The following is a 24,338-nucleotide window of genomic DNA, read 5'->3' as shown; positions in this document are numbered from 1 at the left end:
TTGATGACCACAAAGCACCATCTCTTAATGCTCATGGCATTGCTAGATACCAGGCTACCAGGAATGCCACAACCTACTATAGAAAGAGACTCCCATAACCAGACCAGAGAAGCTGGACGGGGTGGGAAAGGCCTATCTCAACCTGGCCAGGATGTATGAGAAATGAAGCCCCACCCATTGAATCCCCCAACATGCTGTGGGCCTGGCATTCTGGGGTTCAGCTTACACCCTGGCTGGGGGAACTTTCTCCAAAGACTACAGTGGGCAAGGATAGAGTTAACACTTTTTATTCCAGATTTGGGGGATGGGGGAAAGGGAGAAATCTTTGGGGGAGATGAGAGGAACAGAAGGGAGCCAGGAAACAGACTGCAAGGATTTGGGGCCAGCAGCCCATCAAGAAATCCTTTGGGAAAGTCCCTCAAGGCTCCTGGGAAAGGGGAGGCTACCGGGAATAAGATGCTTCCCTCGGTTCTCTCTCCCCTTTTCCCTAAGGCTGTCCCTTGTCCTTCAACAGGCCAAGACAGAGTGCTGGCCAGCCCTTTCAAAGGTCACTAAGGAGCAGCTTGGGTGCCTGATTTGACCGGTTGGATGTCTGGGGGCTCCTTGTAGAAGTGACGAGCTCCGTGCTGGATTCAACGCTCGATGCAGTGTTGCTACGGGGATCTGCTGGCAAAGCTGAGTGGGGCAGGCCCAGAGCAGTGGTCAGAAAATCCGCTGGCTCAGGGCTCTCCTCTATCCTGGTTCATAAACCTCCCCAGGGATCAAGGGGGTTAGAGGGCAGAGGAAAGAGGGCATGTGTCTATATAGCCTTGTGGCTGGGAACCCTTAAAGGAAATAAGGACCAACTCTGGCCCAAAGACATTCAATTCTGAGGTGGAAGGTAAAGGTTGAAAGGGAGCAGGCAGGAAGACTGTTAAGACCCTGGGCCCCATGGATTGTAGTTGGAGGCAGGATGGGGGAGGTAGTGAGGGGAAACATACTCCCAGGCCTACCAAGCTCACCCACCTGCCTCCCGAGACGGTATATCCCAGCTGCTGTCACTGTCTAGGAGGCTCAGGTCAGAGCTAGAGACTGCAGAGTCTGGCCGAGGGGGATCCCCTCGAAGCTGAGCCTGCAGAGAACACACCATGGCCCTATGGGGGGCCCTCAGGGTCAGCAACAGAGTCCTAAAGAAGAGGCCAGAGCCTGATGCCAGAGCCTCAGAGCCAGGGCCTCTAACCATCCCCAAACCTGACTCAGTTTCTCTTAAGTGGAAGCTGAGGGTCATAGAAACTATGGGAGCTGAGAGGAGGGATACACTGTGATATGGAATAATAATTTCAGCTTAGAGAAACAGGAAAGTGCCCCTGGGGAAGGGAGAGGGAGCTATTAGCTTTTGCCTCTGTGTCCCCAAGGCTTATAGCAAGGTGCCCAGTGTCTGACACATAGGAGGCATGCTGGAGTGGTTTAACATGTCCTTCTCCAGTTCATTTTATAATTGAAGAGACAAAGTGAGGTAGAGTTAACTGGATAAAGTGATTTATCCAGGGTCACACAGGTATGAAGTGTCTGAGTCCAGATTTGAACCTAGGATTCTATCCACTTCACCATCTAGTTGCCCACATGTATATAGTGGGCACTTAATGTTTAATGCCTACTATACAGGTTTTATAAGCTACTCCCCAAAGGTGAAGCAGCCTGCTCTTGGTCACAGAGGAGGCAGAACTCAGCCCTTCAAGATCCTAGGGAAACAAACCATCTGTTCCAGCAAGCTTTGAAGTCCCTTGGGGAGAGGGAGAGGGAATAGACAAAAGAACAGCATTTATAGGGCTCACTAAGGTTTGCAAAGGGCTTTACAAATATCTCACTTCATCCTCAAACCAATCCATTTTATAGATAAGGAGTCTGAGGGACATAAGACACAACTGGTAAGTGTCAAAAACAAGATTTGAACTCCCATTTCTTCAGTATGCCACCTGCTCCCTCCCTGCACTGGGCAGAGTGCTAGGAAGCATGGGTTCAAAACCTGTCCCAAATGCCTTCCAGCTGCATGAGCGAGGGCTCAGGGCGCTTCTCTCTCATCTGTGATTCCAGAATAAAGGTTGGACTCTCCTCTCTTCCTTCCAGAGGAACAGGTCAGGGACCAAAGTGGGGCTGGTCTCCTCCTTCTTTGAAGTCTGGGATCTGGGCCAAGACTTCCAAAGATGTTTCACCTCCCCCTCTGGCTGTCCAGCAGGAGGATTATAACAAGGACAGATGGCTTTGTTGGACAGTAGCAGGGCTAAGTCTAGGAGCCAAGTCCTCTCTGGAGCTCTGTCCCACTGTGCCCCCTGCTCTGACCCTCCTTATCTTGTCTTGCACTGTTTGCCTGGGCCATGCAGAAACAGAGGGGATCCCAGGGGGTGGGAAAAGGTGCCCAATTTCATGGTCGACACAAAGAAAAGAATATCTAGAAACCTCCGAAAGTCAGGTCATTAAATGGGACCCCATCTCCTTCCTTCCCAACCCCTCCTAGAACCAGGGCTATGCAGCCACTCCCCTAAATCCCTCCCAGCCCCAGACTGAACCCCAGACCTGACAAGATCAATCTCCTGCCGAACATCCCGAGCCTCCTCCCTGGCAGCGTCCACCACCCGGAAGTGGCCTTCTTGATCAATCTGTAACTGCTCCAGTACCTGCCCAGGGACAACGCCCCCCCCCACATTGGTATTGACCTCAGACATTTTCCTTCACCCAGGGCATCCTCTCTTGTCCCCCAGAGTACTCTCAATAAGCCAGGGTCCTTAGCCAGGAGAATTTAGAGGACAGTGAGAAGGGGGGGCTCCCTAAAGGGGTACTGTAGGGATAGGGGGCAGTAAGACCATTTCTCCAAAGCATTCCATCTTCCTATATATAAGGCTAGGAGAAAAAGCATCAGAATTGGCCCAGGGTTGCCCATCTCAAGATGTTTTTTTTTAAGGATAACCCCTTGTCAGGGAGAAGGAATCTTCAGATGCTGAGGTTACAGAACCTACCTTCCAGCTCCGCCCCTGCGCTTGCCTGGCCTCAGCCATCTGCCTCAGCAATAATTCCTGCTGTTGACCTGAGGGAGAGAGGTGGTCAGCATACCTGGGCCCTGGGGCAGGGAAAGGAAAAGACCTTCCTTCTTTCTCCTTCCCAGAATGCAAATCTACTCTTCTTTTCAATATTCCTTCCTTCTTCCTCCTTTTCCTTTCTCCCTTCCCTTCTCTCCTTACTCCTTTCTTTCCTTCTTCCCTTCTTTCTTCTTTACCCTTTTCCTTCCTCCCTTTCCTTTTCCTCCTTCTTTCCTGCCTTTTTTCTCCTTCCCTACTTCCCTTTTCTTCTCTCCCTTTTCTCCTTCTGTCCTCTCCTTTCCTTCCTTCCTTCCTTTCCTTTCCCCTTTCTCCCCTCCTTCTTCCCTTTTCTTTTCTCTCTTCCTCTCCTTTCCTTCTCTCCTCCCATTTTTTGATGCCTGTTGACATGTTTGTGTTGGATGGAAGGAACTGAGCTCCAGAGGATCCCACAATCAAGTAGATGAGGGTTTGTCCTCTCCCCACAGTCCTCATGATGAATGACCATTTCAACATTTCCGATCATTTTCCACTGCTGTAACAGAAGCCTCCCTTAACCTTATTCAACTGGTATGGTGTTACTCTTGTCTAAACATGGGTCTTCCTATCCTGAACCCATACTGTGCTCTCTGGCATCAGGCCTTTGCTTAGTCTGTTCCCAATGCCTGGAATGACTTTCCCACCTGAAATAATTCCTTCAAGTCCACTTCCCTGTCAGTCCTTACTGCTATACTGCCAGCTACCTATGTTCCTGGCCTAGGTGTCTCCAGTGGCCTGTAGGCAGCCAAAGGGCAGAGCCCTAATCATCCATAAACTTGATCTTTGGCTTAGTACCTATCACAGAGGTGTGCCTACAGCAAGGTGCACTGGATAAAAGCTCATTGAGGGGAAACTGGGTGGTTCAGTGGATTGAGAGCCAGGCTGAGAAACCAGATCCTAGGTTCAAATCTGACTTCAGATACTTCCTAGATGTGTGATCCTGGGCAAGTCACTTGACCCCCATTGCCTAGCCCTTACTTCTGCCTTAGAACAGTATTTATTCTAAGGTGGAAGGTAAGGGCTTTATAAAAAAAATTTTTAAAGCTCACTGAGTGAATGGTGCCCCCATGCTCATCCTCTCTCCAGGATGGAAAGGATCATTAGGACTAGGGTTGAAGAGCCTCTAAAATTCATCTGACCCAATGTTCTCATTTTGTAGGTGAGGAAATTCAGATCTAGAGAGGAAAATGGTCTGCCCACCCCACTCTGGCAGTTAAATGGCCAGGTTAGACTCTCAGCCAAGGCTGGGGTTCCAGAGCACCTCCTGCCTCCCCACCACTCATAAGAACCATTTTGAAAGCCACAAAAAGGCCTCAGGGGAGAGAAAAGATGTGAGAGAATTGGAAAGGGAGGCCTGCTCACCCAGTTGGTCCCGAAAAAGCTTCAGCTCCCCTTGAACGGCTTCATATTCCTCCCATAGCAGCTGGCGGCTGGAAGGGTCAGGGGGTCAGTAAGGCTGTATTCCAAGGCTCCTATGTACAGCTATGCAGGGAAGAGGATACCGCCCCTCCATCCCCACTACCCACCTGCCAATCTTTCTCCTCCAGCAGAGAGGAGAGAACAAGTACTCAGGTATGAATACCCCATCAAAATCTATGGAGATGAGACTCCCTGGAAGGTACCATCACCCTGCCTGAGAAAGGCTGTGGGATAGGCCAGTTAGGAGCCATGTGTGATGGAGTCCCAGGAGATCAGTACTCACTCATTCTGTAGCTCTTGTCGCAAGAGAGCAGTCACACTGGCCTCCCCTGGACGGGCTTGGAGTTGCCGCCGTAGGTTCTGCAGCTCTGAGTTCAGGTCCTCTACTCGTTGCTCCAACCTTGCTCGCCCTTCAGGGGTCCCTCGAAGCCGGCCCAGCTCATCTGGGCAGCAGTGGAAATGTCATCCCTACCCAACAATCCCTACTTCCCTCTCCCTTGGTGGGGACTGATCCCATAGGGCAGGCAATCCCATGGACTTCAGGTAGGAATGTCTGCGGTGGGGGCCCTTCATCATAGGGGTTACCTTCTAGATCATCAATCTGACATTTCTGATGCTCTCTATCTTCCATCAGGCCCTGGATAGCCTGACTCATCAGCACTGTCACCTGGATCAGACCAGGAAGAAAAACAGTTTTCCTGGGCCCCAGAGGTGCAAGAGGGACCTCTACCCCATCCCCATAGATACATGCCCCACAGCACCTGGGCCTGGGTCCGGAGCTGGCTTCGAAGAGTGGCAATTTCTTCCCACATCGATAAGGAAAAACAGGCTTCATCCCAGGTCTTCCCCTCAGTGGGGGTATCCAGGGCCCAGATATGACGAGGCAGTTCCCCTTCAGGATTAGAATGGGATATCCAGGGCCCAGAAGGAGTCAGACTTGCTACAGGAAGCAAAGGGGGAAACCGAGGCTGGGCCACATGAACCAGCTCCTTTCTTTGGAGAAAGATGGAGTTCTCAGGGCCCAGAGATGGTCAGATTCCCTTTGGGTGGAGGATGGAAGGAAATGGTCAGAGCCAGAGGGAAGGGAATGAATAGGCTAAACCCCAAATCTGAGAGCTAGAGGGATGGAGGATGACACACTTACAATCACCAGTTGCAGAGACCCCAAGGGGGCAGAGATGCTGCTGTAAAACAGGAAGGAAAAAGCAAGAAGGGGCAAATATCAGCAGTCAGATCCTTCTCTTTGGGGCAAGACTTGAGCTCTCCCCACCCTCCCCTGCCTTAAAAACACTTTAAACACTTTTTTTTTTTTAAAGCTTTCAGGGGCTTTCCAGACTATCTGGTCCAACTCATCTTACAGATAAGCAAAAGGAGTCCCAAAAGCAGGTTAGAGCCTAGACCAAGGACGTTGGAACAAGTGAACTGAAGCTTTGGGAAGGTCAGACCCCAATCTAAGGTCATTTTACTTCTGCAAGGAAAGGGGCTTTAGGAGTCCCCAAGAAATAGTACAAGGAGGCTCTCTGTGACCATAGGGTCACTAAGGCAGCAGGACAGCAGAAAAGACCCCTCTCCAACTCAAGACTCCTTGAGGGGTCAAGACCAGCTCAGGGCCGAGCACTCCAGGCACGGTCCAACTCCAGCCCACCCTGGGGAGTATGGTTAGACTTCCCAGAAGGCAGACAAAGCTCAAGTAAGCCAGATCTAGTGAAGATTTCCCTCTAAGACAGACAACTCCCGCTTCCCAGGAGGGGGTGTGACTGCTCGGAGTCGAAACCTAACTTTGTAGGCGTGGATCATCCCGAGCTCCACCCTAGGAGGCGGGGCTAGGCGTGGGCAGTAACCAGGGGAACCAGACCCGCTCCCAGAATAAAGTGGGTCTGCCGGGTGGGCGCGGTCTAAGACTACAGGGGCTTCCCCGCTACGCCCACCCCCGAGCTGCCCACCTTGATCCGGGCCACGTTGCCATCAGTGGCCTGCAGGAGTGAGTCCAGCTGCTCGGACCACTTGGAATCCTCGGACCCTGGGGGTAATCTGAGGCTCGGCGGCTCCAGGGCTGAGGGCAGCAGGCCGCAGCCGGGGCCCGAGGGCTCCAGCAGGGGAGCGGCGTAGGACAGGGGCACCCGGCCTGGCCCCAACAGTGAGCTGGTCGCGCAGGACTTTCCGGGGGTCAGGCCGGGCCTGCCCCAGAGCCAGGCCGAGACGCTCAGAGTGAGAGGCGGCGGGGGGGCGGTCCGGGACCGCCGCTGAGGCCTGGGCTCAAGAAGCACGGGACTCAGCGAGAGGTCCGAACCGCAGAGCCCGCAGCCGCCACGGCCCGGCCCCCAGATACCGGAGCCATGGCCCCTGATCCGCCCCCACCGACGCCACCCAATTCAAACCTGGCGCGCCGGCGCCGCCGCGGGGCCCCCTGGAACACTGAGTCCGCCTCCCGCGGTCCCAACGGGCTGTGCGAGGCAGCCGAACTACGACTCCCGGAAGGCTGTGCGCGCGCCCCACCCGCCGACGCCGGCCACGAACTCTGCCGAGAAACGCTAGGCGTCAGACTGAGAAACCGTTGTCCCATCACGCCTGCGCGATGAACTGTATCTCCTATCCGGGAGCGTGCCGCCCCCGGCGCCAGGTGGGAGTAGCAGACCGAACTGCGCCAGTCCGGAGCAGCTTAGCAGCGGCGCGACGCTACGCGGCGCGACGCGATGGAGTCCAGAGTGATTGAGCTGGAGCGCCGGATCCGGACTGCGCTGGAGCCGTTCGGCTTCGAGGTGCATCCCTTCCAGGTGTGCATGCGCAGCCTCGCACGTGTCTTGCTTGTGTAAACATGTGTTTGGTTTGCGGGAGGGGAAGGGAGATTGTGGGGCACGCGGGCAGTGTGGGGGGAGGGGAGTTTTCCTGATGGCCACATGGCCCTTCGGCCTCAGCCAGGCCGGCTTTGGGTCTAGCCAGAGGTCGTTTGTCCTTGAGACAACCCTGGACCGCCTGAGGGTATAGGCCACCGGGGGCCTCTGTCATTAACACGGAGTCCCCCAGATATGGTTCCCATTCTGTGACCACCAATCCCCCCAAAATCTGGTGACAGCCCTATACATGTGGCCCCCAGCATGGCCTTGATCTTTGGACTGAGCCTGGAGACTGCCCAGGAAGGCAGGGTAGGAGAGGTTCTCATCCACAATTACTCCCCACAGAAATCTGGGAAACCGCTAAACCGAGCAGAGATGACAACATCCAAGGAAAAGTTACAGTGAGCCTTTCTTCCAGGCCAGCAGTCGTAGGAGACTGCAGACAGGGACCAGCTAGGAGGATACCATGCAGAGGCTTCCAGCACCATGATTGACTGGACAGGGCACTAGAGCAGCAGGGCACTAGAGGAAGAAGTAGTCCTAGATCCGACCCTGGCCTGTTACAAGGAGCTGGACCAGGAGCCAAGTGGCAGCTTTATGACTCAAACCCCAGACCTAGATCACAGATCTGGTGCAGATTGCTAAGGAGTACACCTGTCCTAGGGATGGCAGATTAAGGCATAGAGTGATCACTGGCTTCTTAGAAGCTATGGACTGGGTATAAAGCTGGAACAGAATCAAGCAGCAGCTGTTTGTGTCTGACCTTAAAGTGGAGTCCCAGAGTCAACCCCCATCCTGGTCTGAAGTCATTACCTGAATAATCAGACCATTGGGAACCTGCAGAACTTTCCAGGTAGCTAATAGGCTTGGCACCACCTACTGGAACTCCAGCTGCCAGCAGTTCAGTTGTATTGCCCTAACCCAAACTGGGGTCAGGAGCTTTTAAAGCTCAGATGAGGGGGCAATAATCAGATTTAACCCAGTATCAAGTAGCTTTGGGTACACTGAAAGCTTACAGATCTCTAGCCTGAATAAAAAAACTAGTACAAGAAGAAAGCAAGTACAGGACCCCAAAAAATAATGAAGAGGACACAAACATTCCCTCCAGAAGTTCATAGAACCTGGCCCTAACACAAACTCCTAAATAGAAAAATAAAGCTGGAAGAATGGGCAAAAAAGGTTCCCACCATAAAGAACAATTATAGTAATAGGTTTCTTAAAGATACAAACTCAGCAGTGAATGACTCCAAAACATCAGTAAGCAAAGCATCAAAAAACAAGGTCTGGTTATAAAGCCAATCAGAATTCATAGAAAAAAATTAAAAAGTGGGAAAAAAATTATAATTAAAAAGAGAGTGCTTGAAAAAAGAATTTGAAAAAAAAATGAGAACAATGGAGAAAGACTTGGAAGGAGATTAACTGCTTAACACAGGAGATATAAAACCTTACCCAAGCAACAGACTCCTTGAAACTTAAAATGACCAAACAAATGACTTCATAGAGACAATGAGAATTTTTTTTCAAAATAGAAAGGAAACTTAAAGTACTTTATATAAAATAGATCAGGAAAGGCAGCTAGGTAACTCAATGGATTGAGAGCCAGGCCCAGAGATGGGAGGTCCTGGGTTCAAATTCGGCCTCAGACTTTTCCCTGCGGTGTGACCCTGAGCAAGTCACACTTAACCCCCATTGCCTAGCCCTTATCTCTCTTCTGCCTTAGAACTGTGGTTCTAAGAAGGAAGATAAGGGTCTAAAAAAATAGATCAAAAAGAGATCATCAGACTCTGAAAACCACAACCAAAACTAGGACGTGGACAAGAAATCATGCCCAAATCTCTGAGAACAGAAGAGGGCAAAAATTAAAATAGCTTTCACTGGTCACTTCTTGAAAATTCTTAGGAATATCAGGCCAAATTCAGAGCTTCCAGGCAAAGAAAATAGTGCAATTATAAAGCAGCTATGGTGCCTGGCACTGACCCTAAGCATGACATTAAGGCAGCAGCTCTGAGGCCTAGTGCTGACTTTAATATTGACATTGATTCCTCTAGCCTGGGGCTCCTTGCTGGAAGGCTCATTCTCTCTCTCCTCCTCTCAGCTGTGACTTTACTCACAGGGTGTCCCTCCTCTATTGACCTCTCCAGGCATGACTGGTCCTTTCTCTTTAACTTGTCACTGCCCTCTGCTGTTTCCTGCCAGCTCCCCTGCTGTGAGGATCAGCAACCAATCAGCTGGGGAGGTAGAGAGCCCGCCCTGGGCTGGGAAACCTGAGACCTGGTGGGCGGTCCAACCCCTTGTGCTCCAAGGCTTGTGGTCATGTGACAGAGGAGACTCTTAAGAGAGGAAGGGACTGACCCAAGGTCACTGGGATCTGGCACATTGGCAGATGGGACTCCTTGCCTCTACAAATTGGCAACATTCTCCTTGCCCTCGTTGAAGAGGGCTACAGTGAGGATCACTTGAGGTCCATGGGGACTTGTAAAGGCCTCAATGGCCAAGCCTGAGTAGAGGAGTAAGGGAATGGGGAAAAGTTTGACCTGGTGGATCTCTGGAGAGCCCACTTTGCCTGTCTCTGTCCAGGTGGGATGGTACAATGCATTGCTGCCTCCAGCCTTCCAGCTGCCCCTGCCTGGACCCACACTTGCTTTCGTGGTCCTCAGCACACCTGCCATGTTTGACCGGGCCCTCAAACCCTTTCTGCAGAGTGCCCACCTACAGCCTCTGCAGGACCCAGTGGACCAGTGCGTAGCTTACCACTTCACCCAACTCCAGAAGGTAAGGCCAATCCCTCTGCTCCTCCTCCTCTGATACTCCAAGGAAATGTCTTCCTTTCCCTAGATACTGAGTTAGGTGATCTCTTAAGTCCCCTTCCAGGTGTCAGGTGGGCCCCCTCCTCCAGCCCAGCCTCCTTGCTTCTGGCCACTCCCTCTTCAAACCAAATCTGCCTCTCCCCCAACTAGCCCTACTTATTTCACAGCCATAACCCTGGAAGCTCCCTACCTTTGACTTCCCTCCTGAGCCAAAAATCATCCCAGGCCCCAGCCCCACTGCCAACCTCAGACACCTAACCACATCCTTTTACCACCCAAGCCCTTCACCTCAGACCAGGGGCTCCCTGAGGTGAGGGGCTATATCTTTCTCCCTGGCAGATAGTCAGGGGACTGTTACCTGTGCTGGGATGACTCTATCTCTATCTGTCCCAGAACCTTCCAGAGCAGAAGGTAGACTTCATCACAGACTATGACATGCACCCAAACCGGCGTCCCAAAATCCTGGCTCAGACAGCTGCCCATGTGGCAGGGGCTGCCTACTACTACCAGCGGCAAGATGTGGGGTCTGACCCCTGGGGAAACAAGGTAGGTGAGGTGGGCCCATGAGGCCCACACTGGGAGCAGGGAGGGCAGAAAGGAAGGCCCTGGGGACTGGAGAATAGAGAAGGGCATCCTATTAAGATCACTCCTATAGAATTCCACAGCCAACTCTGCTGAAAGGGAGGAACCCAAGCTCCCTCTCACCCAAGTCTGTCTCACTGTCCTCTGTCCCCCTCAAGATTAAAGTGATCAATTCCCTTGAGAGCGTCAGTGACGCCTGTCACTAGCCAAGGTTAGAGGAAGAACCTGGGCTAGAGGAAGAGAGGTCAGGAGGCCTGATTTCCAGCCCAGCCCCTGAGTGACCCTCAGCCAACCCCTAGTTCAGGAATGCTGTAGAAGGGTTCCTGCATTCAAGCAAGTTGGGCTACATTCTTGAGGGTTGAGATTTAGGGCCCTGGAGCCCATCTCCGATCCTTCATCTTATAGCATAACTAAAACTTTGAGCTGGGACAAGGGAGACTTCCTGATTATCCATTCCCTCCCCCAGGGAGTGAGGGTCAGGGGTGAGGAGGAGCTTCAGGTCCATGGACTCAGCCTCTAGGGTTCCTTCTCTCTCTATCTCTCCTTCAGAAGATAGCTGGTGTGTGCATCCACCCCCGCTATGGAGGCTGGTTTGCCATCCGGGGGGTGGTGCTGCTTCCAGGGGTAGAGGTGCCGGACCTGCCACCCCTAGCACCCCCCGACTGTGTGCCCACCCAAGAGGGACGCATTGCTCTGTTGGAGAGCTTTAACTTCCACTGGAGAGACTGGGCTTACCGTGATGTCGTGGTCCCAGTGGAACGCTACTCTGAAGAGCAAAAGACCTACTTCTCTACCCCACCTGCCCAGCGACTTCACCTGCTGGGGCTACTCCAGGACACCCCCCCAGACCCTCTGGAGCCTTTGGGGGACCATCCCAGAGAGACAGTGGACCCAAACTGGGGCGGGCATCTAGCTGCCCCTAGGATTTTTGCTCCTGTACCACAGGGGACCTAGTCTACACCCCTTCCTTTTCCAAACTGAGCTGCACAAGGCTTGTTTTTGGTATGGAGGGTGAGGACCAAAGAAGGGATGGGCAGAACTTGATCTTAAAGATGCTAGGAAAGTATTCTGGTAGCTGCGGAGATGGGACGCCACAGGGCAGGGTGTTCCTGAGCCTTGAAGCCCTTTTACTATTGATCCTCAGGTTTCCCCTGTATGTAAGGATGGTGGTGGTCATGAGCTCAAGCTTACTTTTCCTCCAGGAGGAGCTAGGAGACTCCCCTGGATAGGGGTTAAAATGCTTTAGGAATAGGAATCAGCCTATACTTTCTCCAACCATTTTAATCCCATTCCTCCACCAGAATCCTGCTTCGTAGCAGTTATTTCAGGAAGGAGCCAGGCCATTCCTTAATCTTAGATATTAGAGAGCTCTGGGAACAGGCCTCACCAGACCACAGTTCAGAGACAGGGCTGGCTTCTAGCAGCCAGAGCAACACTAGAGGCTGCAACAAACTGGGTTCTGGGTTCTCCAATTGGAGTACCTGACCCTTAGCTACATCATCATTCTCACCTTCTCCCTATGTGGGGGAGGCCAGTCTGCCTCTACCTTCCTCTTCCTCCTTTGGTGACTGGTCTGGTCAGTTCCAGGTATCAATGGTCATTTCTACACTTCAGCTTCCTAGAAGTCATGATAGTGTGCTAAACTCTTTGAGGATGAGGCCTGATTGATACCTCATCCATAAGAGAACTTCCCAAGTCAGCAAGAATTTCTCATTTTGTCTGGTGGCCTCCAAGTGCCTGCTGTACTTTCACTGTCACTGGACAAGGATCTTTCTTGGATAGTGGTCTTCTGTGGGGTCTGGGAAAGGACCCTGGGGCAAACCTCCCAATTGTTTGGGAATCCATGACTGGGGCCTTGACTTCAGGAGTCAGCCATATCCCAGGGTCATAGGGCAAAGGAGAACATGAGGTTGGGTCTACAGCTCTCTGAGCTCATTTCTGAGTCCTGGAAAACAAAGCTGCTAATAGTATCTACCTCACAGTTGAGCATCAAATAAGATATGCTTTGTACAAAGCTCTTAAAAATTGGTGTCAGTGTTGGTTATTTTGTCTTACCCACCCATAAACTAATCTGCTGTCAAGTCCCCATCCAGGCACCTATGTTGGCCAACCACTGTGTATAGGTCCTCCTCTCCATGGACATTGCCGCCAGACAGGTGCACATCCTCATCACACCTGAATAGACAATATCCTTCTTGTGTCCATCCTCCAGCTTGTCCAGTTCATCTTTGTAAAGTGCAGGTCTGGCCAAATGACATTCTCCCCTCTCAGCATCCAATATCCTATTCTTAAGTCTTTCATAAACTGGCCTCTCCCTTCCAGGGCAGGACACTCTCAACTGCCCTGCCCTTCCCCAAAAAAAACTTGACCCAGTGTAAGACATTCCATGTGCTCCCCCTCCCCCTGGAAGTTCTCCCCACCTGGATTCTCACTAACCTGAAGTCCCAGTCTCAACACCTACTGGGGCCTTGCCTGTTGATTTTCTTAAGGGCAGACACTTTTGCCACCCCCAAAGCTTAATGCTTCATATTTCATGACAACCTCCCTCCCCAGCCAGCTGTTCTAATATCCTAGGGCCCTAACCACCAGCCAAAATAAAATGCCTTATGGCTCCTGATGCCACTCCCTCCCTGGGATGGATAGGTGAAAAGCTCATTACCCCTAACTCAAGAACAAGTCCTGTCTGCATAGACTGAAGTCCCCACAGAATGGATTTCTTAGGACAAGTTTAATACAACTACAAAAATATCAGATGAGCTCAAGCCCCAAAGGGCTGACTATGGTACAAACAAACATTGTTAACACAGCACTTGGTCATTAAAGAGAAAGAAACACAGCAGGCCTAAGGCAGGGGTCAACTGATGCCCTGAGAGGAATGATCTGAATCAAGGCCTATGAGGAGCAGACATGCCCAGCTACCCCCCACAGTGTCTTGGCTCCCCCTATGAAGGCGGCCTAGTTGAAAGCTTGGGAAAGGGTCAAGCGTGTTTTCCCTTGACCTGCAGACAGCAGTTAGGTGTGTCCCCAGGCCCTCTGCAGCGGGAAATCCTCAGCAGATAAGGGCTCAGTTCTGCTTAGAGAAGTATTCCTTACTCCCCTTAACATCAGGCTTGATGGTATCGCTTCCCGGTTTCCAGCCAGCAGGGCACACTGAAAGACAAAAAAGGTGACTTTGACCTCCCCTCTCTAAATGACCAAGAATCCTTCTTGCTTTGAGAAGCCTGGGAAGAGTTCATCCCCCATTCCTAAGGGTCACCAGCCAGCTCTTTCCGTATAGTGAGCCTCGTACACAAAGATCACAATGGGGGCAAATCCCATCAATGATGCTAGCACTCAACACCACACACAAGTCACTTCTTGGGAGTACCTCAACAAAGCCCAGAAAACAGCATTCAAATCATCTGGTTTATTGTTAGGAGCTGGCCTACCTAAGCCTGGGTTCCACAACTTCTCAATTGGCACCAGTCCCTAACAAGGAATTTTACAAGGACTGAACACTCCTCAGGCTCCTGTATTCCTGCCCCTCAATTTTAGGACAGAGAAGACTGGATGCCTTCAGAGACACTCCAATGGCCCCCCATCCTTCAGCTGATCATGGATTTGTCCAAGAGCTTAAGAGATAGCCACAAGCCTGCCCTGCCACCCTTCTTACTCTCCTCTGGGAGCTCAGGAGCTTCCATACTGCCCATTATGGCCACTCTAGATGAAATGACCCTAGCTATCAACTACTGTGCAGGCAGGCCTCACACCTTAAAAGCAAGGCTGAGCGCAGAAGAATGTTGGGGGGCTGCTGACAAGAAAGTTAAAGAGCTGCATGAGACACTTGTATCTTCACGGCTTCCCTTCCTTTCCAACTGCTTCCATGAAGCCCTTTCTGTGTCTTGGACAAGTAATCCAGTCTCAAGGAACAGAGGGAAGTGGGTGCAAAAGCTTTCAGGTGCACCAGAAGTTTAAGGAGCTACATTCCTACACCTAAGGTGCCCAAATCCTACCCGTGGCTTTAGCTCTAGAATCCATCTGCCATGTCCCAGGGAAGCCTTAGACTGGTCCCTTCCCTTCCTTGGGTTTCTAGAAGTCAGACATTTTCCCAGAGAGTCAATTAAAGGGCTTCAGTACTTGCTAAGGGAAGACCAAGCTACCAGCCCATACTGATGGGAGGTATCACAGATTCATGTGAGCTCATATTGAGGGAAAAGTGCTAGATTAAAAGACACATTGCTGGGTTTCAAAAATCCTCCCCTTGTTCAGTGACTAGAAAAGGAAAAGAGAAGTCACTTTTGAGGATTAGTTTTCCTCATCTGTAGAATGGGGTTGCTTGGGGAACAGTGAAGAATACCAGAAGAACCTGGGTTCAAATCTGGCCTCAGGCACATAACCCTAAACAAGGCACTTAATCCCTATTGCCTAGCTCTTGCAGCTGAGAATTGATTCTAAGAGAGAAGTGAAGCTAAGGGTTAAAACAAAAAGATTAAGATCAGCTCTGAGCTACTTTGAGAGATTAGAATGAGATTTTATGTAAAATACAACCAGATGTGCAAGAATTCCCCTTCCCTCTTAAGATAAGAATGAGCCCCAGGGATATAAAAAGCAAGTCCAGCTAACTAATTCTATACCAACCCCAATAATGCATAGATCATCCACAACACAGAAGGGCAGAACCTTACCTTTCCCTTCCCCCGCCCTCCACACATCCACCTATGGAGGATGGGGGTTGGGAGCAGAAACAGTATGGTTGGGAAGAAAGTCCCTCCCTCCAGTGTTCAGGGCAAAACAAGGGTGCAAAGGATGAGCAATTACCTCAACTTTTCCTCGAAACACTCATTTTGGTAGGGCTGAACCAAAGGTTTGCTACCTAGTTCAGCTGGACTGTCATCTTGCCCAATCTTGCCAGTGCTCCCTCCAGTTCTTGTCTTTCTCCTAACTCCCAGGGGCCAGCAAAGTAAGGTAGTGGAGGTCTTCTAAGCCCTCCAGCCTGGACTATCACATCCTGGGAGCCCAGGTCTGACCATATCACTCCCTTAACTCAAAGAACCCATGCTGTCCTCCTGACTCAAGAGTCAACTCTCATCCCCTTTTCAGTTTCTCTATCAGTTTTAGTTTATTCAATTATATCTATGGGCAGCACAAATATTTACTCAAGTGAATAAGGCAGGAGGAGCACCCCATGTACCCAAGTCCTCATATTTCAGGACAGGATTTGATCCCCAAAGTCAACAACACAGCTGGGCTCACAGGATCCTGGGAGCTAAGAAAACCCAATCATCCCTAGTCCTTAAGGTGGCTCTTTCCTTCAGTGCTCTAGTGTTTTCTCACTCATTTGCTCCGAAGACTTACCCTCGCCATGCTTGTCTGTGAACTGGAAGGCCTGAACTAACCGCAGAGTTTCATCTACCGAGCGGCCCACAGGAAGGTCATTGATAGTGATCTGGCGAAGGATCCCCTTCTCATCAATGATGAAGAGACCCCTAATGAAGAAGACGTCGGAGTTTTAGAATTGAAGGAGCCAGTTTGTATCAGGAAAATGGATCTTAAAACACTCCTGATCTTCGAGAACTAGGCCTCAAGTATCACATTCAGTAAGCAGTCTATCTACTCCTTTCTAGGCTCCAACAGACAGAGGTGTGCTTAGGAAGAATCATGCAGCAGCTGAATTCAAGGTTTTATAGAATATAGCAATGCTCACCTGAATGAAATTCCCTCATCTGCCTTTAAGACTCCATAGTCTTGAGCAATAGTGCGTTTGGGGTCAGACATCAGTGGGATGTTGACAGGTCCCAGTCCACCTTGCTTTCTGAGTGTGTTGACCCTGGAGAAAAATAACATGAGACACAATGCAACTGAACTAGTATGACAAGTTTTTATTCAGACATTGGATCTCCTGTAGAAATAGGTAAGAAGAACTACACCCAAGTGCCCTCAAGGTGCTTCTGACTTTAATAGAGTATGAGCTAATTCTGCATGGCATGCGCCCTTCTCTAGGCCTGCGGTAATTAAGGGCTGGGACACCCACCCCTGGGACAGATAGATTCTTCAGCCAAGCTCTGCCTCATCTGCTCTCTTCTCACCAGCCCAAGTTGCCTTTTTGCCAAGACTCTCTTCTCTCTTCAAATGACCTTATGCAGCAATGCCTCTCCAGTCTCCTCTCAAATTCTGCTTTCTCCAGGAATGTTCCCTTCTCATTTCTCTCCATCTAGAGCCTGTTTTGCACATCATCGTCAGCCCCATTAGAATGCAAGCTTCTAGAAAATGTTTACTTTTTCCTTGTACTCTCAATACTTAAAGCAATGCCTGCCAGCCAGGTAGGAAACACAGCATTGATGTTTTCTCATTGACAGACTGATTTGGGGACTGCTCTATTCCTCTAAGAGACTGGGAGGTGCAACTATGAAGTGTTTGCTGACTTGTGCTGAGGAGCCCCAAGTCAAAGTCCTCCATTAATGAGGAAATCCAAGTCAATTCTCAGGAAAGCCTAGTCCTCACGCCACTACTTCCAAGGCACAAGAATAGTTACCAGGCAAGGTGACAGAAGTGGGAGTCCACGGAAGCCCCAATCACTTGGCAGTTGAGTTTCTTAAATTCTTCAGCGCGATCACTGAATGCAAGAATCTCCGTGGGACACACAAAGGTGAAGTCCAAAGGGTAAAAGAACAACACAACATATTTCCCTGGATGGTAAAGAGGGACTGATGAGTTCAGGTCGCCTGGTTTCTGGAATGACCTGGGTATCCTAAATTGGCAGTTATACACACATCCTACACACTAATGGAAAAACTAAGAAGTCAGACCCAAGTCCCTCCTTCCCAAGGCATTCTCCTCCCCAGATACAGTGCTAAGCTATGCTAGGCAATGTACAGGTAAGCTTGAAAGCAGACATAAGGTAGCTAGCCAAGGATTGAGCACCAGGCTATTTATTCTGTATCACAGTCCCACTGAAAGGGGACTTGCCAGGTGAAAGCATGCCCCTCTACCCTTTTCTCCCACACCTGTATTGGTTCATTCATTGGCAAGACTACATAGTGCCAGCAGAGGAGCTGGTCAGCCTAGGCATAATGGCTAAACCCTGTTAACTAGGTAGGTAAAGATCTTCCTTTATAATAGAAGTGAGGCTCAGGTGATATGATGCTAAGAAAAGCAGGATTCCTAGAACTGAAACCCAGATGTTGGGCCTCTCAGTAAGACCCCAGGATCTCTTCAAGTCCTCTGCACAACGCCTTTCTCCACATACAATCTAAAGGAAATAGACTTGATTCTAATTCTCAAGAGACTAAGATGGGTAAAGAAAGAACCATAAAGTATGCTATGCTAACCTAACTCAGAAAAAGGAAGGCTGACTACTGACTGGACAAAACTAATGAGACCAGGCTCAAGAACTTGGGGGGGAAGGAGGGGACCACAACTCAGCAGCACAGGCAGCAGTGTATATATGCTTATAGAACCACTCTGGGCAAACTTACAGAATAATCACTGAGGCAGATCCCTCCCTCAGAGATAAGCAGCAGCAGGATTTCTAACACTCCCTTTCTGTCAATAGACACCTACTTAAAGGCTGCTGCCACTGTCATACCAGCCAGTGGGCCCAGAGACTAAGGTTGGCTCTACCTCATAGGAGTAACACTGGTAGAACAAGCTCGAGGACTAGGGATGTTCTGAGTCAGAGCCAAGGCTAGGTGTGCATCAGAATTCCCTCTGAAAGAACCTTGTGGTTCCCAACAAATCTGCCAGAACCTTCCCTATTCTCAGTACCTCTGCAAGAGGGAAGCGTCTTGGACCACTGGCACTCCAATGAGAGCTACTTTCTCTGGGTAGGGAAGTGCCTACACATGCAAGGACATGAGAGCTACTCTCCCCCCAACTCTGCCAATCAGCTTTAACCTGCAAAAGGCCCAGACTCAAACCATGAATAGTCTCACTCTTATCAGCTTCCACAAGGGGATAGCTCTAAAGAAAGGCAGCTGTATGTGCTAAGAATGTAGATACTCCTGGAACCCAGGAAACACAGCAGGCCTGAGAACTTTGGAAGAAGAAAGCCCTGATCCTTTGTCATTCCACCTAGTCTACCATCATTCTTCAGGAAGGGATGTAGGAGAAGCAGTGGAGTCTTAAGTCAAGGCACAAGAAAGGAGAGCCCCCCAGAAGGAGGGAGGCTGGCCAAGGTTCTCCAGGTATTAGTTATAAAGGACTATACAAAAGGAGATTCCCAAGCCCTTCAATATGAGAACTAGAGGCCGACAGGGTGGAAATAAGCCTGCATCGCCTGGGGGAGGAGTGGGATCATCACAGTAGGGGGGAGGGGAGGGTCTTGGCTTGCCTCCTTCAGCTACGGTGGACCCAGCACAGAAATCAAAACAGCTTACAGAAAGGGTTCAAAGCTGCTTCTGTTATGGAGATTTTACTAATCAAGAAATGTAAATCAGTTTCTGGCAATTCAACTCACCTTTGTAGTCAGAAAGGCTGATGTCTTTGAACTGCTGATCTGGCATAACAGCGGTGGCAATGAAATTGGGGGCTGGGTGCCCAATCTTGGCATTTCCTGCCGACATGTTGACAGCAGCTGAGGACCAAGAGAGAGGCAGAATGAGGCTGGACAAAGCAGTCTCCAAAAAGTGCACCAAGCTCATTCTCCATTGGGTTGCCACACCCCATTCCAAAAGACAGCCCAGGGTGCTCCCTTCTTAGGGAGCCCAAAGCAGCTCACCAACCATAGGTGGACTTGCTGGCAGAGACCTAATAGGCGTGACCATCTTGTGGCTGGGAGACCTCTACCTGTAGCTCACACATAGCAAGGTTGCCTAGTCTTTTAAAAGGACTCAGTTTTTTATGGTAAAGTCCTGGCTGGGGGTTGCCCCATGCACTTAAGAGAGCCACTGGTTTCTCAGGACTGAGCTCTTCTACAGGGATCCTCATCCAATGAAGAGGCAAGGACCTCTGCACGGAATGCCTTCTCCCAAAGCAGCCAGTCCCCAGAAAAGAGAAGGGAGGTGGTTGGTTTATTTCTGGTGCCTGCCTTGGTAGGAAAGCAGCTGAGGCTTGTGCTAAGCAGAGATAAGTTATCAAGCTGAATTGGTTTCCAATCTGAGTGTTTCCAAGCCAAGGGGCCAAGGAGTACACCACCTGCCGCGCCCGATGTCCTCTCCTTCCTACCTCAGTTGATTTCTACATCAGCTTCTATCTGGCCTGTCTTAGCCCCCGGCTAACTCGCTATCTCACCCATCACTAGAGAGGAAGGGAACGGGCATCAGTAGACCCTCATCCCTTTACACCTCTTATTCTTTCAGTTCCTCACCCTGACGCTGAGATAGAGGCAAAACGACTGATGCAGGGTCAAGGCTGGGGCCTGGTCTAAGGCGACACGCGACTCCAGCCCAGCACTGACCACCATCTGCCTGAGTGACTGCAAGCATTTAACAGCCTGTAGGGACACATCTTCAGCTTCCCAAAACCATTTTATAGGAGTGCCCCAAAGGGACCTCCAACGCCACCCCACCGACATCTCCCTTGGCCGGACTCAGCCGCGGCTTTTTAAGCCGGATGTTGCACCCGCCACCCCCCTCAGCACCAAAGCCCCAGGGGTCCCAATACGGAAGAAGTGTGGACTGCTGCAACCCATTCCCACCCACCCCTGCCCATCGGTCATCTAGCGCCTAAGGAAATTGCCCGTGTCCTTGGGACACACTTTACGGAAAGGAAAACTAAGACGAGGTGCCGGGCGGCTCCAGCAAGGCACCCAAGCCCAAGGGTACACGGGAAGGGGGACCCAAAACGCGGACGGGTGGGCTCCGGACGCAGGATGTGCATTACTCCCGAGGCTCCCCCCTCCTCCTCGGTCACGGGAAGAATAGTGTCCCCTTGCTTCCCTGATCTGTACCTCAGTTTCCCCGTCTGTCCCTCCCACGCCTGGGCCTCAGCGCCCCCCCCAATAGGAAAGGTTCCCGAACACGCCCCCACCCCGTCGGGCCACGTGATCAAGAAAGCCAATCAGCGACCTTCGAACCCGGGGGAAGGAGGGGGCTAGCCCGCCAGAAGTCCCCACCCTTTCTGCCCAACCTCCACCGCCAAGAGAAGGGCGAAATGTGCACGACCCCGAGTGGATCAGGAACTGGCAGTGTCCCGGCCTCACCAGATGGGATCCGCACACAGCGTTCGGAAAGACAACCAACACGTGAAGACGAGCTGGAAAAAGCGAGGGAGGTGCGCCGAACACTGCTTTTATGTCCCACGAGATCTCGCGAGAGGCTGAGGGACGGGACGGGGTGGGCCGTACCCTAGGCCACGCCCTATCCCCTTGCCTCCCACCCCCATCCCCCATCCTCTCTCCGGCGCGCTCAGCATGACTCGGCACTTTCCTGAGGTCAGACTCCGAGTGCCCCTCCCCCCGGGGGCCTCTAGCCTTGCCCTGAGCCCACCTGTGGAATTTAACCCCCCCCTTGACGTCACGGGAGAGGGGAGCCTCTCCGACGGGGAAGCTCCCTGGCCTTCCAACCCTCCCGGGGCTGTACCGGGGCTGTAGAACCCGGGACCTGCCGGGCTTTAAAAGAAAGAACAATAGCAATAATAATAATAAGGAACAATTTAATCTCCTGGTAGCCGCTATCTCAGCGGAGGGCCCCCAACCGCCCCGCCTCCAACACAGCCCCAAGTGGTTGTCAACTGGCAGTCCTGGGAAGCGTGGGCTCTGCCACCCGCCGACCGTGTGACCCTGGGCAAGTCACTTCACCCAGAGGCACTTACCTCTCAGCTTTAGAAGTGACCCTCGGTATGATTGTAAGGCAGGAGGAAAGGGTTTCATTTACGAAGCCGCCTGCGGAGGCAGACAGCGGTGGAGCTGGCCAATGGCTAGAATCCTACACGGCTAATACACAGCGGGAAGGGCGGCCGGGCGCACTGAGGCAGCACTAGAAAGTACAGGCTGGGGGCATTTGGGCCCAAGCAAAGAACGGGAGACCCGGGAAGGATCCATGGAAAGGGTAGCACCAGGGCTCAAAAGGAGCCTTCTCGGGCCAGTAGCTGGAGTCTGGGAGGTGCCTGAGGAGGCCGGGCCCAGCCTTCAGGAATAGGGAGCCCCCTCTGGAGCAGGGGGACAAACTGGAGAGAGGGGATGGGGCGCCCGCCCTGGGCCTGCCGCAGCACCCGAGCTGAAGGGAGGTGAACTGAGGAAAAGTAGAATCCAGAATGAGCCTCCCTGTGAAGGCCAGCTGGCTCAAAAATAACATTCACAGGAGAAAAGAACTCCCTGCAGCTGTCTCACGGTCCAGGGTAAGAGACAGTGCAGAGCCCCAAACTACTACCTTTCACAAGATAAAAAGTTTGCTTCTAGGCTATGTAAGGAACATTATTCTCTTTGTATCTCGTATCTTGAACCCTATGAAAACTGCATTTTAATTTCAGTTCGGGCAGCTAGGTACGTTTATTAATCAATAGATTAATAAATAACTATTGGTTCCACTCATTTGAACTTCTGGGTGTCTGGACTTATTTTCTGAGGTTTTCCACTAAAGAAGCACCTGCAGGGACGAAGACTAAAAGGAGGCCAGGCCCTGCCCCCTTAGGCTCGGCTCCCTTCCTGCTGCATGGCAGGAAGGCTGGGGGCTCCATCAGAGCAGTCCTCTGGAGTCTATCAGGCCTGGGAACAGAAAGGGGGAGACTGCCAAAAGGCCAGATCAATTAAGGTTCAGTGTTAGAAAACCCTCACTCTCTGGGGAGTGACCAGAAGCAAAAGGAGTTTCTTTGGGAAGGTAGTGAGCCCCCCATCCCTGGAAGCCTCCGGTCAGAGACATGGGGTTCTCTGGTGGAGGATATTGGGGGAATTCTGCTTCAAGGGTGGGATTGGCCTCCATTCTGTGAGAGGGTTACATGAGAAGCAAGAGGAACAAATGGGAAGGGGTGCCAAGGGAGGGCTGGGGGTGGGGATTGTCCCTGGGCTGGCAGGGCAGCAGCCACAAGAGCTAGAGTCAGGGATGAGAGAGGAGCCTGGGAGTCGGGGCTCCCTTTCTCACAGTGAGAGACTCCTGTAGGCTTTGTAACACCTGATACCTTTGCTGGGCCCAGAGCCTGGAGCCCTGCTCTTTCTTCATCCCCACCCCCTTCCAGGAACCAGCCTCTCCTCCTCCTGGATATGGCCTTTGTACTCAGTGAATCCTTCCTCCTAGCCCAGTCTTTCCTGATTATGTTGTAAGCTCCCAGCCTGCCATATGCTGGGGGAAAGGAAGGGAAGAAGAAAGGGTCCTCCTGGGAATCCTTTAGTTTGACCAGAACAATCAGTGAGCTGAGAAGACTCCAAACCAGGAAAGACCCTCGAGACCAGCCTAAGGAGGCTGCATTTTATCCGGGGAACTGAAAAAGCCTCTCTAGTTTGGGAGTCTGAGACGTGACCCCCAAGGGCCACAGGTTGGGTGGTTACTTAGGGGGTCTGGCAGTGTGGATGATGGGTGGGTGGGAGATCACTAGAAGCCAGAACAGCCAGGGGGCTTCCTACTGATTTCCTGATTGCAAACCTGGCCTTCACTTACCTTTCCAGATCCATTATACTCCTCCCACATCTAAAATGTCCTTTTCTTTCCCCTCTTCTATAACCCAGAGTCCCGCTTCCTTTAAGATACAACTCAGGCCCCCCCTACCTTCTACATAAACCTTTCCTGAGCCCTCCAACTGCTGGGGCTCCCCCTCCCTAGTTACCTTGAATTGAGAACAAACTTTGTCCATATTGTAGTTATTTGCTTCGTATCTGTGCAGTCTGTACTTGTACCTATTGTCTCCCCATTGGAATGTAAGCTCTCTGCAGGTAGGCAGTGTTTCATTCTTTGTTGCCATTCAGTTATTTATTGATTTATTTGTTACCAATTACATGTAAAAACAATTTCCCACATAAATTATCCAAAGTTATATGATCCAAATGATCTCCTTCCCTTCTTCCCTCCCCAATCCCAGAGCTGGCAAGCAATTCAATCTGGGTTATACTTGTATTATCTCATTCTTTGTTGCTGTTCAGTTATATCTGACTCATAGTGACCCTATTTAGGACATTCTCGGCAGAGATACTGGAGTGGTTTGCTATTTCCTTCTCTGGCTCATTTTACAGATGAGGAGACTGAGGTAAGCAGGGTTAAGTGACTTGCCAAGGGTCACACAACTAGTAAGTGCCTGAGGCCAGATTTGAACTCCGAAAGATGAGTCTGCTTGATTCCAGGCCCAGCTCTAACCACTTTCTAAAATTTTCTTAAACGCTTACTGTCTGCCTGAGTAAAACTCTAAGACAGAAGAACAAGGGCTAGGCAAATGGGATTAAGTGACTTGCCTAGGGTCACAAAGCTAGACTATGTCAGAAGCCAAGTTTAAACCCAGGCCCTCTTGACTCCAGGTCTGGTACTCTATCCACTGTGCCCCCTACTAAATTAAAAGCATTATTATTTGCTTGTTGTTTGATTAGGGAATGTGGCCCTAAACTAGGAAGGAGGGAAATCCAAAGCTGTTATCAAGTACTTTGGAGCTCCTTTAGGACTGTCAAGAAGCTATCAGTATTGGTCTAGACCAGAATGGTGAATGTCTGCTCTTGGCTAATGGCAGCAACAGTGGAGGCAGGGTTAGGGTTTCAGGGTCTTTCTCCTCCTCTT

At 51.0% G+C, this 24,338-nt stretch overlaps 3 protein-coding genes and 1 long non-coding RNA gene across 6 annotated transcripts; 1 reads left to right on the top strand and 3 right to left on the bottom strand.

The window, feature by feature from the left end:
* Positions 1-271: 271 nt before the first annotated feature.
* Positions 272-5,350, bottom strand: CCDC163 (coiled-coil domain containing 163). The gene is made up of 8 exons (XM_044673901.1): positions 5,270-5,350; positions 5,094-5,175; positions 4,792-4,951; positions 4,452-4,519; positions 2,994-3,061; positions 2,554-2,654; positions 1,006-1,133; positions 272-675 (listed from the first exon to the last, which is right to left on the bottom strand). Exons 1-8 carry the CDS (start codon positions 5,318-5,320, stop codon positions 542-544), a joined length of 792 nt encoding a protein of 263 aa, XP_044529836.1. The 5' UTR covers positions 5,321-5,350; the 3' UTR covers positions 272-541.
* A 13-nt stretch (positions 5,351-5,363) lies between these two features.
* Positions 5,364-6,642, bottom strand: LOC123245144. The gene is made up of 3 exons (XR_006506101.1): positions 6,452-6,642; positions 5,653-5,692; positions 5,364-5,448 (listed from the first exon to the last, which is right to left on the bottom strand). It is a non-coding gene; the product is annotated as an uncharacterized LOC123245144 (long non-coding RNA).
* Positions 6,643-7,201: 559 nt separating this feature from the next.
* Positions 7,202-11,685, top strand: MMACHC (metabolism of cobalamin associated C). The gene is made up of 4 exons (XM_044674089.1): positions 7,202-7,282; positions 9,920-10,114; positions 10,543-10,695; positions 11,281-11,685. The coding sequence occupies exons 1-4, from the start codon at positions 7,202-7,204 to the stop codon at positions 11,683-11,685; spliced, it is 834 nt and encodes a 277-aa protein (XP_044530024.1).
* A 1,755-nt stretch (positions 11,686-13,440) lies between these two features.
* On the bottom strand, positions 13,441-20,914 carry PRDX1 (peroxiredoxin 1). 3 transcript variants are annotated; one of them, XM_044676968.1, is made up of 6 exons: positions 20,849-20,914; positions 19,166-19,282; positions 17,243-17,396; positions 16,415-16,537; positions 16,066-16,196; positions 13,441-13,881 (listed from the first exon to the last, which is right to left on the bottom strand). In XM_044676968.1, the coding sequence occupies exons 2-6, from the start codon at positions 19,269-19,271 to the stop codon at positions 13,796-13,798; spliced, it is 600 nt and encodes a 199-aa protein (XP_044532903.1). In that variant the 5' UTR covers positions 19,272-19,282; positions 20,849-20,914; the 3' UTR covers positions 13,441-13,795. The 3 variants fall into 3 exon arrangements, with proteins under 3 accessions (XP_044532903.1, XP_044532904.1, XP_044532905.1); XM_044676969.1 differs by lacking the exon at positions 20,849-20,914 and adding an exon at positions 20,762-20,840; XM_044676970.1 differs by lacking the exon at positions 20,849-20,914 and adding an exon at positions 20,776-20,839.
* Between the last annotated feature and the right edge of the window lie 3,424 nt (positions 20,915-24,338).

This window comes from Gracilinanus agilis, chromosome 4 (genome assembly GCF_016433145.1).
Source record: "Gracilinanus agilis isolate LMUSP501 chromosome 4, AgileGrace, whole genome shotgun sequence".
Classification (NCBI taxonomy): domain Eukaryota; kingdom Metazoa; phylum Chordata; class Mammalia; order Didelphimorphia; family Didelphidae; genus Gracilinanus; species Gracilinanus agilis.
Note: the sequence above shows the minus strand (reverse complement) of the source record. Positions and strands in the feature narration are given on the sequence as shown.